The following is a 15,338-nucleotide window of genomic DNA, read 5'->3' as shown; positions in this document are numbered from 1 at the left end:
TTTAGGCTGTCCAGGTGATGATCTAATAACCAAAAAATATTTATAAAGGCTGGTGGCTGAAGCTAGCTGAATGGTGACTGGGGTGTCTACTGATGATACAGGCAGTGTGTGGCCTGAAGGACGTATCGGATCTGTGTTGTTTTCCAGAGGCCACTAGGAGAAAACATTCCTTTTGTTGCTAGCACAGAACAGAGATAAGTGAAGTGTTTTTCCTTTCTATGTCAGTTTGCTTTGGCAAATTATTTCTGTGTTTCTCTGCTGCTGTTTTTTCTTTCTATTGGCTGCATTTTATATTAGGACGTTTTTTTTCTTCTGTAAAAAAAAAAAAAAAAAAGGAGAAAAAAACAGAGAAATCAAACCAAGTGTCTGGTGACTCATCAAGTACCTCACTGGTCTTATAAAAGCATCCTGTCAGCAGTACATTTGAGTTCCTGGGCCATTTCTATTGTAGACAGGAAAAATGAAATTAAATGACTTGTCCAATGCTATATTACTGCTATTTGGTTTAAAGACTTATCATTCTCCAGGATTTATTTCTCCATTTACTGAAGGAATCTTGGTTAAACGTAGCAGCTGAGATGGAAGTTTTGCCTCCATGGTTAAAAGCTCTGTCTCAAATCATACCAAGGCAAAGGAGATGCACAGAATTACACTGCATACCCTCAGCTGAGACCCTGCCAGCAAAGCCCCATAGAAATATAAGCAGTTGAGAGACAATAATCTAAATTTTCCTTGCTCTTTCTCAACAAATAGGATAGTTCAGAACATGAATCAGCTATAAACATTGACCATTATAAACATTTTCTACTGTTTTCCTGATTATTCTCTCTACATATATCCGAATAACCACCTCTGGTAGGACATTACAGGGAAAAGGAGCAACCCGAATCCCTGAACCCAGGTTTTTCTGACAAGCAGTGCCTTGTTTCATACAAGACTGCAGATCCAGCCCTTCTGTCTCATCCTTACCTCCTGGATGAAACTGCTATTGCTCCATCTGAGGATCAGATGGGAAATGATGTTGCATATGGGGCTGTAAAAGTTAATGCCATAATAAAGTCTGACTGCCAAGTGATGTTGGACCCTTACATCAACGGTGTGTTTATGTGGTGCGTCACTAGAGAGAAGCTGTACTCTGAGACTGTCAGATTGGTCTGTCCCACAGGCATGCAACAGAAGTACAGAAGGAACCATCTTTAAGGTCTCGCCTGGATGATTAATCTGCAACTGCTCACCTACACATACTAGATGCTGCTGGCTGTGCTGAATGATACTGCTCTAAACAATTCTTACAGTTCACATATTAAATGTTAGCTTCATTTCAATATTGTCTCGCTTGCAGCACATTCCCTGGCATTGTAGGTTAATTTAATAAAGCACACATAATACAATTCATATGAGATTTTTGATCTGCATTTTGTTCAGCATGACAGCAATGTATAAAGTTATTACACAGTGTTCTGTTTGCTAATCATCAAGCAAAACAGGGTAATAAAAGGATAATTATTGCAAGCTTCCTTCCTTATTCCCATTAAGATGGTAAATTCAGCTCAAACTGGAATCTCATAGGAGTTTTACAACTGGCTTTGATAGGGACATCATCAAGCTGATTGGTCCTCTAAATGAACCTAGTTGTAGCTGCAGTATTAAAAATTCAGGGAGTAATATTTATTTCCATGTAGTAACTTATTTGGTGTGGGGGGAAAAAATCTTTGTTTCATCCTTACTCGATTCTCCATATTAAAATACACTATATGCATTGCCAACCCAATGATCTTGAGGACACAGTACTGGTTCATACTGGTTTTATGGAACTTCTGGAACAAGCATGAAGTACAAAATGAAAAATCCCTGCCCAGAGAATACAGCCACTCCTCTGCACTTACAGCTGTGGTCAGACTAGCTCAGATCTAGAGCTTCACAAATATTGCTGCCTTTTTTTCTGTTCCCAGACTCACTTACACATTTCCAGGTTTGGTGACCTGGCATCACTTTGCCACTGTGTGGAGAGATGATCCCTGACTATTTTGCCATTAATTATCAGAGAAAGAACAAGGGCTGTTGGCCTTAATCCAGCAAAACTGTTGCCTTAAGTGTGGATTTAGCTCATTAGAACTTCCCTGTTACCAGAAAGGGGTCACCCCACAGGAACATGCAAGTCTGTTGAGCAAGGGAGAGCATGGGCTTTGGTAAAGCCATAAAACAGCAGCTCTCACCGCTTCTTGATTTCCCCACATGTGTGACAGGGAAGAAACGATGGCACACAGCTGCAACCTCACAAGTCTGAGTCTGAGCCTCTGCTGGGTGACACTGGTGTAAAGCCTTGCAACACAATGGATTTACCCTGAGTATTTAGCAGAGAGAGGAAAACCTGATCTTTTCCCTTTTGCTGTGATGGATAAGCAACACAAAATCGGACCTATCCTAATCATTCCTAGGGCGCTTAAGACATCTGCTGGAAATAGGAATAAACTGCAGGGAGGAGGCACATGACAATGAATAACGTAACAATGAAAAACCCTGTGCTGTTCACATTTACATAACATCTAAATTACTCAGCAAATGCCAGAACCATTTCAATTTGAAACTGTTATGTGAAAATATTTTAATAAATAGCCTGTTTATTCCTGCTATTCTAGTTGCCACTGAGGAAGCAATTTTCAGCGTTGAAAATCTTCAAGTCTGAACGCAGTTTTGAACTTGCACTTCCCTGATGTGTAAGGCTGTGCAGCAGGCTCACATGCACAAGATGTAGCACCATGGGCTAGGAAGACACTATAACACTAAAGCACAATTAGAAAGAGGCCAGGTTTCAGGCTCTGGATGGATGTAAGCATCAGCTGCCTTTGCAGTTGGATACAAGGGATAATACAAATCTCCCTTCTCCCCCTCACTGTCTTGCTTACAAATCACGGTGCGATAGCAAGTCCTTTTTAAAGAGTTTCCCAGAATATTGTATACTTTGTCTGGGTATATGACCTTACCCTTGCATACCTCTAGCTGCTTGATCTGACACTGGAACCCCACAGCTCAGGTTTCCTGGTGGTACCTGGCTCATGGGGTCTTAGGGCATCCCCACCTCTGCAGAGCAGTTTCATATTTTCCAGCATTCCCCAAAATTGAAGTTATTTCTCAATAGACATACTGGGTTGTTAGGAAAAAAAAAAAAAAAAAAAAGCACAGATACAGGTTATTTCTCTTTTCCACCCTCACTCAGCCTCCCTGTGTGATCATCTCCCAGCAAGTGATGTGTGATTTGCATTTTTGTCCCATGATGGGAGCACGGAGATGTGAGTGTGGTGCATGGTGCTGGGGCCTGCTTTACTATTTGTCACTGCCCCTTTCCCAGCCTCCAGCAAGGAGGCTGAGTTGTCTGTAGACAAGCAGACATCACCCCAACATTTATATTTAGGCGCTATTTTTCTTTCCTAACCAGGCAGCTAAAAAACTCCTTTATATTTTAAAATAAAAGTCTTTTACTTGGACCACATCACATGTTTTCCAGCCCCAGGGACTGGTGCGTGAGCTGATTATGCTTGTGCATGGGAGCAGTGCTGCTTCTAAGGCACAGTAAAGCAGGGTCAGCTGTTTGCACATCGTGTGACAGCCCTGCGGCTTGGCTCCTTGCTGCGGCCGGGCTGGCAGCCCCCAGTCAGTGTCCTGTCAGCAGGCAGCCACACCAGGCTGTGCAGCAGCAGCACTGCGGGAGCTCTAGTGCCAGAGACAGGGGCCTCAGCGGCCATATGGACATACATGAGGTGGGAACTCAAGTTTGTGGGTGGCCAAAGCCCCCTCCTCAGCCCTCAAGCAGAGAATCTGAGTCCTCTGTGAAGTGCAGCCACTGAAGGGAGATGTGATCACACTCCTGAGAATGTCTGGTTTTCCATCTGGTATAGGAAAATCCTACAAATGTCTACACAAGCCAAAATGTAATCCTTACTCTGGCGAGTCCTACTGGCTTCAAGCAAAGCTGCACTGTTAGTAACCTGCTATGAACCTGTGAGTGTGCAATTCAGAGTGTCTTGTGAGCGCCACAGTGGCTAAATCCAAGCTTTGTCCAAATTGCTTTGTCTGGCACATGTATGGATGAGCAGAACCTGTTAAGACCATGTTAACGTAAAGCTGGAAAACCTCAGGTTAGAGAGACATGGTGATCAAAAATAAAATATTTAAGGGGAGAAATTAAATGCTCAGGATGTTTTTAGATCATTTCCTGGAAGGAAAAAAGGCAGCACACATTGCAGGAGAAAAATAAGCACAACACGTATTTTATGTTTACAAAAGAGAAAGAGACACGTTCTCACACGCACCTGGAGGGCTAAACAAGCTGAGCTGCCGCCAGTAATTCCCAACATGGAAACCTTGCCAAGTCCGCAGGAATAGCATTTCAAAAGACCCCATTCAACTCTTTTATTTGCACCTGGATTGCAAAGAAACCAAAGCTTTAGATTTTCCCCTGAATTCCCTTATCTTCAGAGATGACACGGAGTCACCTGATCTGTAAAAACAGTCTCTGGTTTGGGGGTGATTTCGTTTTGCTCTCTTTGCACATTACACATAACCTCAAAGCATTTAACTCCAGACAAGGAACCATTTCCTTGGGGTCCTTCCTGCCCAAAGAAATAGGCAATGGCAGTGAACAAAATGCTCAGCACCACTTCTTTTTGCTGCTAAAGCCCTGAAGTAAAAGAAAATATTTGGCAATTGTGCTACTTCTTTCAGATGTCTGAACCCTGTAAGAAGGCAACCTTATCAGTGCACAGTGGCATTGGATGGGTAACCAAAGAGAGCAGATCTGGTGAATCCCTTCTGAATTCTGAATCTTTTCTGAATTTATCAGCATTACTTTTACAGCTTTACAACCCTTAACCTCTATTCACTGCCTTTGCAAGAGAATGAAAAGAGCACAGACAAGACAGTTTGGTCACAGAGCCCAGAAAAAGAAATTTGCCCTAAATACATGTGTGATAGACATAAGTCCTTGTGTGGCTTCTTGCATATTCTTTACCATCCTCTTTGCTTGCTCAGGCCCAGCTGTGAGATGCTGTTGTGGCAAAGACACCAAACAGAAGACACAAAAAACACTCACTCAGGAAGCTCAAAATGCTGTCCTGAAACTAGAAATAAAACTAGAGAAGCCTATTTATTGATTGACCCTATTATCAGTTACACGGTGCCTGATGAGGATGCATTTGGAACAGAAACTTTACACACCTATGTATCCTGAATGCCCTCATTTCAACACTCAGTGACCTTCTGCATAAGTCACTGGTGGGCAGCCTGGGCTCGCAATAAATCTGGAATCTCCTTTTATTCTAAGAGACACAGCAGAACCCTCAAAGCTTGAAAATTGCCTTTCAAAAGAGCAAATTAGTATGACAGGAAAAAACCTGAACTGATTGCACAACCCCAAAATATAATCTAGAATTTTCACAGAACCTCACATACCATAAGGTTTGCCCTTTCTTCTTCCAAACACACAGCTTGTTTGTACAAATTTCCCCAAAATAACTTTGGTGTTGGGATGTCAGCCATAATCCTGCTTCATACCTGGTTGGACTGGGATCAAATCCTTAAGAAAGACTTTGTAAGTCTTTTTAAGGCCAAAGAAACCAAGCACACAGTAATTTTCCAAGCATGACATACTCCATGATTGGCAGAATCTGCAACATTGGTTACATTTAAATGAAACAAACGAAAAATCAGCCAGTGGATCCCATCTACCACCCAAGTCAGTTGTAAAAACTAATGCTGGGGGGTGCTAAACCCTTTACTAACCTTTGTGTTACCTAATTCAGTTGGCTATGTTGGCCCTTGGGTTTGCCCCACTTGAAATTCCTTAGCCTGGTAACAGCTCTGATCAGTTTTTGTTTCTTCTTTACACTCTGAGTAAACAGGCAAATAATTACACACATACAAGCTCTTTCCCCCAAATCCTATGATGATCTGTGTTTTCTGTAACTGAAAAGCTGCTGAAAAACTTGCTCTGATTCCAGCAGCAGATAGAAATCCCCAGTTTCTCCTTTGGTTAGACATGTCACAACGCAATTAGCTCTGAAACCTGGAGGGGACTGCAGACCTCAGGAAAACACATACATCCTAATAGCAATATGGGAGTAGTTTGCTTTTCTGAGACTGAAGCAGTAACTTTCTTTAAAATATTTTACAAGTAGTGTTTTATTCGTAGCTCTACTACCTCAGGGGATAACAAAGGATGTGATCCCCCTACATAGATCTTATTCCACATAACAGGAAATGACTTCTGCAGCCAGACCTGTTTCAGGATCTCAGTCCAGCATCCAGTCCTCATCTTACACTGACTTCTCATTCTCTTTGCCCAATTGCATGTTCTTTCCACAAACCCAGAGATGGCTGAGAATGGAGAGGAAAAAACAGCTGCATAAAGAGTTTTTCTGAGCCAGTCGACAGAAGCACATAAAGGTGGAACTGTCTCTGAGGGGAATAGACTTTTTACCTTGAAGAGCTTCAGTGAAGAAACTGAAATGAACTTTTCACCAAAGGATGCTTATGCTCTGAATGGCTCAGTTGTTTGAAAGCAAATGGAATGAGGTGGGGAGGCGTGAGCCATAAAACCACCCAGGTGCCTGCGCCATACAGCAGCCATGGCTTCTGCAAGATGTTTATTTTCCAGCTGAGCACTTCAAGAGAAAATACAGTTTTGTCTATATGAAGAAGCTCTATTATACTGGTGTGAATAAAAAAGTATAATCCCATCCTAGTCTGGATGCAGCTCTAAAGGTATGAAGCTGTTATATTTATATAGCACATTCTGATAGGGAAAGTGGAATAATTTGTCCCAAGAAAAATTACTTCTATATATGCATAACTTTGTTTGCTCTCTGGGCTATGTTGTATCACTATAACTGCTTGTAAAAGAAAAATTACAACTCTAAATGACATTGTAATGCTGGTTTCTAGACCATACACAGGCTGGTATTTACTTTGGCAAGGCTCTAGGCCTCCTATGTGGAGGCATTTTCTGCTTCCTCACAGTAGCACTGGGAGTTTACATGTTCTCAGCAACATATTTTGACTTTTCTCTGACTCTCCTACCCACACACTGTATACAAGAAGTTAAACTCACTTTCTCTGTTGCTATAGATTAGTCACAAGTGTGAAACCTATTTTTCAGATGCTCTAGACAGATTCTAGACCAACAATCCCCTATAACCCTGTGGCTTCTCACAGCAGCTTCAAAGACAGCATTACAATTCGGGTTTTAGGAGTAAAACCCAACTAAGCTTGTAAAATGCTCAAAGAGACTACTGAAACAAGGTGGATAAAGCTTTCAAAACAGAGTTTCAGTCTGTTCTTAAAAGGACATAACATGGCATACTCCAAAAAGCACAGGCTTTCACTTGGGCTCTTTGCCAAGGACTCTCAGAATACCAAATCTGGGTTTTCTTTATTCCTTCATTTCTAGTGAGTTCTGAGCTTACCTCACTAGAGTACAACTCTTTCTTTCAGACTCATTTCACAGACGAAAATTGTGTTAGCAAAGTCAAGGAGAAGAAACAAGTTCATTATAGTGCTATGTCTTTAAAGACACACTAAAGTGCCTGCTGACCCCAGGTGCTGCTCCTGCGTCTCTCTGGACCTGCTGGCCCTGCAGCTGGGACAGCTGAGCTCCACCTGAAACACCTCCTGGGATTCCAGCTCCCTCACTGAGGTAACACAAAATCAGCACGAGTTCAGTGTGTCAGGCAACAAGCTGCAGAGGTTCAGGATCCATGTCATGTGCGATTCCACAGCCTCTGAGAAGGGACCAAGTGAAAATCTAACTGGAGGTTATTGATTCGGCTGTTTGCCTTTAATTAACTTCCATTGATGCCCTAATATCTCCGGATAAAATATGGATCAACCCTGAACTTAGGGTTAGTTCTAAATGACAGGCTAAATCTTGAACTAGACCCTTGCAAAGATTTCTGTTTTTCTCTCTGACAGCTCACGTTTTGGTTTCTGGTGTGCTAGCAGGAATGACAGCCTTTTCCACTTTTACCTGTGCACTGAAATGGGCAGCTTGCATTCAGTGAGCGGTTTGTTAGACAGTCCTGGGTGGATAGGACCCTGTCATAACTATGTTCATTTAATAAAGACTAGACAGCTAGAGTCTAGACAGCCACTGTCCTGCTTCCAGTATTTTGTGTTTTACTGAGAGCCATATCTCTTCCTCCAGCCATGTAGCTGGGACTTGGGAACCTTTGGAAGAGTGTCACAATATTTTGCTCTCTGAGCTATACTCTGCTGGTAGCAAATCCTGTTCATTATCAGAAATGCAGCAATATCTAGTAGGTGCTTATGAGCTCTTCATTAAATAAGGACTGCACTCCTAACAATGTGATCATAGTGTATATATATTATATATGTATATATGTCTGTGTTTTTGTGTATATCTGCAATACGCACTCATGGGTGACTTTTTGTTGTTGTTTGAATGTAAATAAGATCATGGTTTTTGTCTAAACTTAACCAGCTTGGGTCAGAGCCACCTTGGGTGAGCCTGTTAGGTTTGTAGAAACCTTTTGGCTACCCCCTCCTTCCTGAGGCTGACATTGCACTAGGCGTTTTTGAGCATCCATCTGCTTATACATACCTTTAGCTTCAAAAATAAAAGTTAATCTCTGAAGAAATGGCATTCATTTGTGGCAATCCATGCACTGTTCAGTGCCCTTAAAAGCAACCTGTCCCAGCTGAACCCAAAAAGGAAACAGGAATTTCAGATGAGATGTGAGAACAAGGGGGTACCTTATGCTACAGCCAGCTTAAGTATTAAACACATTTCGTAAGCAAGGAGTGCAGCCAACCCTATCACTACGCTTTTATAAAACTGACCTCAGTCAGTCCCTGGTGAGATGTGTCTATGTGACTTGCTCTTGCAGCCGCTGAAGAGAATTTCTTGAAGCTTCTTTTTAAGTTCTTAAGAAAAGAGATGGCACAAACCGGGCTTAGGATTTTTCTACTCATAAGTATTTTACTGCTGGATCAGACCATCAGCCAGGCTTCCAAATTCAAAGCCAGGAAGCACAACAAACGTAGAGTGAAAGGTACTGGGTTTTAACTGGGAGGAGGGATAGAGGCTTATAGACTATCCAAGTTTACTTTGTACTTAACATTGCATGAATCAGAAAGTAGCATTATGCAAATGTTTATTAACAAATGATAGTTGATCGTATCTTATGTTTGCCTTTAAAATACTTTTGTGTCAGTAAAGCCAAGAATAATGTGCGGGAATGATTTATAGAAATAGAGCTGTATAGCAGGTATAAATACCTTGCTCGGTTATGCCTGTTCATCTCTGTTGACATTATTTAGGGCTCACAGGTACAGCTGAGGGAGGACTCTGGCCAATCATTCCTAGTTACACAGTTATATTGGCTAAGATCAGAAATTCGTGTACACATGATGGAAAAGAACAGAATAAAATATTAAAGCTTCAAGGGTATTGTTCAAATTTTTGTCCATTTCCTAATTTTAACAGAACGCCTGTGTAATATTTGTGGGATATTACTTTACTTGTGTGAGAAGTATGACGAAATGGCAAGTCAAACTAATAAAAAGGAATTAGCAGAAAAAGAATAAATTCCCAGAGCAAAGCTTACAAAGCAAATACAAAACCATTGACCAGTGTTTGGAAAAGTCTGTGTATTTAATTTAAAGGCTTATTTCTAATAAAAGTGTATGATGGAGGTTACACTAATGGCAAATATTTAAACTCCTAGTCAGTGGGAAAAAAATACAGCTTTGACAAAGTCATTTTACAACATGATTATGCTGCTTTGGAGCTATAAAGTCATATATATTTATTTCTCCCTTTGAATCTCTTTAGTTTTTTGCTTGATGTCCTAAGGAAATGCTGCTTATAGATTAGTGCTGCCAGCACATTTGTCTGTCAGCTTTCTCCTAATAACTTTTGCATTTGAACTAATTTGGCAGAATAATGGAGGTACTAAAGATAAGTTGCCTGATATTGTGAAATTCAGAATGTGGGTGCAAAAAAAATCTGCATTGTGTGCCACTATGAAAAGGTTGTACCAGGAACTCAGCTGTTCTGCTTTTTGCCTCTTTCAAAGCAGACAGGGAGCATGGAGATGTCGCTATGAACTGGAAATGGGAATTGTAGGGAGGAGCAAGCATGGACTGGGAGTTCTGCCCTGGGGAGCCAGGGAGTCACGAAGGACAGCCAAGGTCTCTCCCTCTGACTGGAGGGAATGTGCAGAAGGGACAAGCTTTCTGGGGTGCAGCTGGAGGATTAGGTGATGTAACATGAATCTGTAGGAACTGTGGGTTTGTTAGTTCTGCTGCTTGTGAAAGAGCTTATTTATTCCTCACGCTCTTTACTGTGGCTTCTGGAAGGTCTGGTTACTGCTGCAATCAAATTGTAATCTTGTGCAATGGAAACGTGTCTGCTAGTTGTTTGATTGTGGTGGGCTAGTGTAACGATTAAGGGGAAAAACGGAAAAGACATGGAAATGGAGTTATTGTGTGCAAATTCATGTCTTTTTTTTTTTGTCTCACCATCTTGTTGGTACTTTTCTAAGTGTCACAAAATGGTGATTTAGGCTGAATGTGAGTGACTGAAGTTACCAGGCCTTCTCTGTACTGATGGAAGGCTCCTCCTTCCATGAGGGTACGTGAGACTGCAGCTCAGCAAGCCTGTCTGCATGCATTCAGGCAATGAGCTTAGATTATGTCAACATCCTTTACTGTATTAAAACAAGATTTGTGTATAAATTTTATGCTCACAGAAATAACATTTCTTTGAATAATCACAACTTCTGTTCTGCTGTTATTTTTATAGCAGATACATATATGTATATATCTATGTATACATACATGTATATCCACACACCACACTGTACAGGTGCAAAAGTAAATAGGCAAATTTTGCTATAAATTAGATACCAGCAAACTAAATAGTGATTAGCAGCAACAGTTGATGGTTTTGAACTAGTTACCAGGATATGGTCCAACTGAAAACAAGATTAAAAGTATGATGGTACTTTTTTTTTTTTTTTTTTAATATATACATATATATACTAACCCTACAGAAAACCTTTCATTAAGGAAAACTCTTAAAAAAAGACAAAATATACCTTAGCAATGCAGAAGCCCAACAGCTGTTCATTTAAAAAATAATGTGATTTTTTTTTCTTTTCCTTGTATATCTGCTTATTTCTCTATATTTTTTTTATTTAAGAAAAAGATGACCTAAAGACTCAGATTGACAAATTGTGGCGAGAAGTAAATGCTCTCAAAGAAATGCAGGCACTTCAAACAGGTAAAGCAGCTTACACTGGTCAGTGGTTTCCAGAAGTTATCATTGCCTTCATTCTCTCACACTCTTTACTCTCATCTGTCTCTTTAAGGGGATTTGTGACTGAGAAATACATCTCCTTAGAGCCATAGCATGACACTGCTATAATGGTGAAACAAGTGTTGAAGGAAGTATTTGGGGAAAATCAAGTATGAATTAATGGTATACAAGTGGTGGCTCTTCACTAAGAGCAATAATCATTCTGGAGCAAGGACTGGCTTTGCCCTAGCTGTGATTCTTGGGCACTTTAGACATAACCAGAAAAGGGCATGAGGGTTGCTGGGTTTGAAAGCTTAGATGGTCAACGAGTTGGGTCCCCAGCTCAGAAATAAACATGGGCTAATGACCAAGACAAAAATGGCCATGGAAAAGGATGAGAATCTCAAAAAAAAAAAAAAAAGAAAAAAGGACTGAGTCTTCTTAAGGTGTGTAGATTGCGACATTCAAATGTGAATGTTGCCTTACAATTTCTAAGTAGCGTTCACTGTGAGTTCAGAAGTATCCTGTATCAATGTGCAGAGTCCTTTAAATATTTCATAGTCAGATGGAAATTTCCAAACAAAATAAGAAGGGTAAATACTTGCACACCTACTAGACAGTTCTGCTTTTTCACAGCTGTTGACACAAAACTTGGCATTTAAACACGTTCAGGAGGACACTACAGAGGAAATGACATCATTCACATGAAATAGAACATATTTTGCTTAGGGATGGTAATATCTGGGATGTCCTGTTTTGCATTTTGGGTTACACAGAGTTTTTTGAGCTTTATTAAATATTTTTCTTTTAAATTTCTTATAAGAGGACTTTAGAAATTTCTTCAAAGAGGAAACCCATGCTAGACAAGTAGTTCTTGTTTAAAAGTAGTTCTTGTATTGCTTCCAGAAGGAGCTTGAGAGTAAGCATGCAGTGGCTTAGAAACGAAACCAGAGCCAGGAGATTTGCTATCCTCAAAACTTATTTTGAGCTGTATTCTAAATTCAGAACCCACACTGTTCAACTGGATTCCAAATTTGGCAAAAAGAGACCTATGACCCCTGTAACTCTGACTGCATTCATTAATGCCTTTAAGATATTTCAGAAAGTAGATTTTTTAGTTTGCAAGCACTTTGAAGGAATAATACAATCTGATTCCTTCTTTTGCTTGAATTTCCTAGTTCTCCTTTCTGCATATGGTGAAATGTTGCCACTTGCCATTTAGCAGCACATACTTCCTCCCTAAAGAGGGCTGGTCTCCATCCTTGTTGAAGTAGATAAGGTCTCTCTGATCTTTCCTATGAATATAAATTTGTTAAAGAATTAAAAATTTAGCAAATATCTTCATTACTTTTCTTTGCTCATTGTCTAGCTTAGCACTTGGAAAGGACAAAGTCTGAAGGGTAAGCACTAATATAAAGAGGTTATCTAGAAAATGCAGCCAAGGAATGCAATGACAACTGCAACTAAAATTACTAAAAAAAAATGAGATATAGGATATGGTCCAAAGTGGATTTCAATATTCCATTGATCAGATACATAATTACCTTTTAATTTATTTTATTATTATTATGTTTTAACTAGAACAGATGACAGGAATTAGAAACAGACTATAGAAAACATCAGGGCAGAAGATGTTCATCTTGTTTCATGACATTTCTAACATAAGTACAAGATGAGTTTAAGCAATAAATGAAATGGGATGGAAGTAGTCAGATGCAGATTCTAAAAATAACTACTGCACTATTTTATTCAAGCCCTTTGCTACTTTCCTCAACTCAGAAGCAACACTCCTCTGAGGACAGTTCTCTTGTAATTTTTCTTGTGAGAGTGATATTTGTCACATACCTGCATTAGGAGAGCTGGAGAGTGAAGCTTAAGGATTGACTCCTGCAAGCCTGCCCAGACACATCTCAGGCTGGAAGAACTCTGACAATGGTTCTGCAAGGCAATTTCAGTCACAGAGCAGATGCCAAAGTCATGTTCTAGTATACTTGTAGTTTACAGCAAGACTTCCCTTGTATGTTCCAGTAGAACTAAAGCCAAACAGATTTATAAATGCAAATGTTTATATTACTTTGTTCAGATTGTCACGCAAGCTCAGTGGTGAGGGTGCTCTAGCTTTTCAAAAAGGTTTTATAGATTTAAGCCACTTTACCTCATTTCAATTTAGATTTTGAAGGGATAGATCTTTAGAAAATGATCATTTTAGAAAACATCATTCAAAGCTTTTACTTTTTACTGAAGTTGCAAACCAATATCTGTTCACAGTCTGTCTTCGTGGGACAAAGGCCCATAAGAAGTGCTACCTCATATCAGAAGGCACCAAGCATTTTCATGAAGCCAATGAAGACTGCATAGCCAAGGGAGGGACTCTGGCTATCCCAAGGAATAGTGATGAAACAAATACTCTTCAAGACTACGGCAAGAAAAGCATGCCTAGAGTGTCTGAGTTTTGGCTGGGTGTCAATGACATGGTAAATGAAGGGAAGTTTGTTGATGTCAATGGCATGGCTCTACAGTACTTCAACTGGGATCGTGCCCAACCAAATGGGGGGAAGCGTGAAAATTGTGTCTTTTTTTCATCACAAGGCAAGTGGGTGGATGAAGTCTGCCGTACTGCCAAAAGATATATCTGTGAGTTTTTGATCCCATAATTCCATACACAAATGACCATGACCATGTTTTGGGTTATTAACAAGCAGTTTTGCTTGTTAGTAGCCCCTCCCACTTAGACAGTGGTGAATTAAAAGTATCTGTCTCCTGCCTTGTAGTCACTCTTTCCTGAAACAGAGTCTTCCTTTATTAATTTATTTTCTATTCAGATGCTTAAAATGTTATATTTAGTGAGTGCTCTCATCATGTACAGGAATATATAGTATGTTTTGATCTATACTGCATCATCTTTTGCCATATTATTTCAGCCTGATGTTCGGGTTGCTGGAACTCAGCTGTTTCTGAACTCTGTATCTCCATGTAGGAAGGTATTTGCTTTGTCTCAGATCTCTAATGAATTTATTGGAAATTTACAGAAGCTTGCCTCATGGGGCCATGTGCTAATAGAAGATGTAGGGGTCATCTTAGCCCAAGAGTGTAAGGAAGACTCTGGTGTAATGTAAGCTCCTGTGAAAAATGGCCATCATCCTTATGGAGTTTAACAGGAAAGATCTGTGACCAAGTTTTACCTTGGGCTAAGAAAGCTAAACGTAATGAAAACCTGATGTTAGTTTTTAAACTACATGGAGTAAAAAGTGATACACTGCTATTAAATGGGGAAATAGCTGTTCTAAACATCAGTTACTCTAAATATGTTTGCTTTTAAATGTCTCAATTATGGCTAAATATTAGATGTTATTTAGAAGATTCCCGTAGAAGAAAGCAATCTGGGACTAGATCATACCTCTAGGATGGTTAGATGTGCAAAATGTTAGATGTTAGATGTCCTTAGTTAGATGTGCAAAAGCCTCTCCTGCAGGATCAGAAGGAGGCTTTATAATTCAGACAGTAACACTGTGTGAATGCATGAACAGAGGGGAGAGTCCCCCTCTCTCCACATTGCAGGTAGCATGCCTGACTGGCACAAAGGAATGGGGCCAAACCATCACTCATTTGGCCACACGTAAATTCTTCAGTTTAACACCCAACATTTGAAAATGAAGTAAAATGTGCTGGTTGTTCTTTTGCTGTTCTTAACATCACAATATAGATTTGCCTTCATGTTACAAACTGCAGTTTCTCTGTTGTGTAAGGGAATTTCAGTTAATGATTTAAATATATTGTTGCTTGAAGGCTATTTTCTACTTTTTCTCTTTTAATTGTGCAGATTTTCTTAATTTGTGCAATAAATGTGCAATTACTGGTATTTAAATGTAGTAGTATTTTTGAAAGCTTAAGCATCCACTCAAAGGCCATTCTTCCTAGTACTTTCTTGAGGATTCAAAAGATCTTTTGGCAAATTATACTGCAGCTTTTCTTTACTCATGTACCAACAAAATTTAGGTCCCTATATGCATAAGTGCTGTATGAG

General features: G+C 40.0%; 1 protein-coding gene across 1 annotated transcript; it reads left to right on the top strand.

Annotated features, from left to right (window-relative positions):
• Positions 1 to 8,950: 8,950 nt before the first annotated feature.
• On the top strand, positions 8,951 to 13,968 carry CLEC3A (C-type lectin domain family 3 member A; the record flags this gene model as incomplete). The annotated part of the gene is made up of 3 exons (XM_084294616.1): positions 8,951 to 9,065; positions 11,219 to 11,299; positions 13,583 to 13,968. The coding sequence occupies 3 exons, from the start codon at positions 8,951 to 8,953 to the stop codon at positions 13,966 to 13,968; spliced, it is 582 nt and encodes a 193-aa protein (XP_084150742.1).
• Positions 13,969 to 15,338: the final 1,370 nt, after the last annotated feature.

Source organism: Netta rufina, assembly GCF_964035555.1.
Source record: "Netta rufina genome assembly, chromosome: 13".
Classification (NCBI taxonomy): domain Eukaryota; kingdom Metazoa; phylum Chordata; class Aves; order Anseriformes; family Anatidae; genus Netta; species Netta rufina.
The sequence above is the reverse complement of the archived record's forward strand: the minus strand, read 5'-3'. Positions and strand labels throughout refer to the sequence as shown.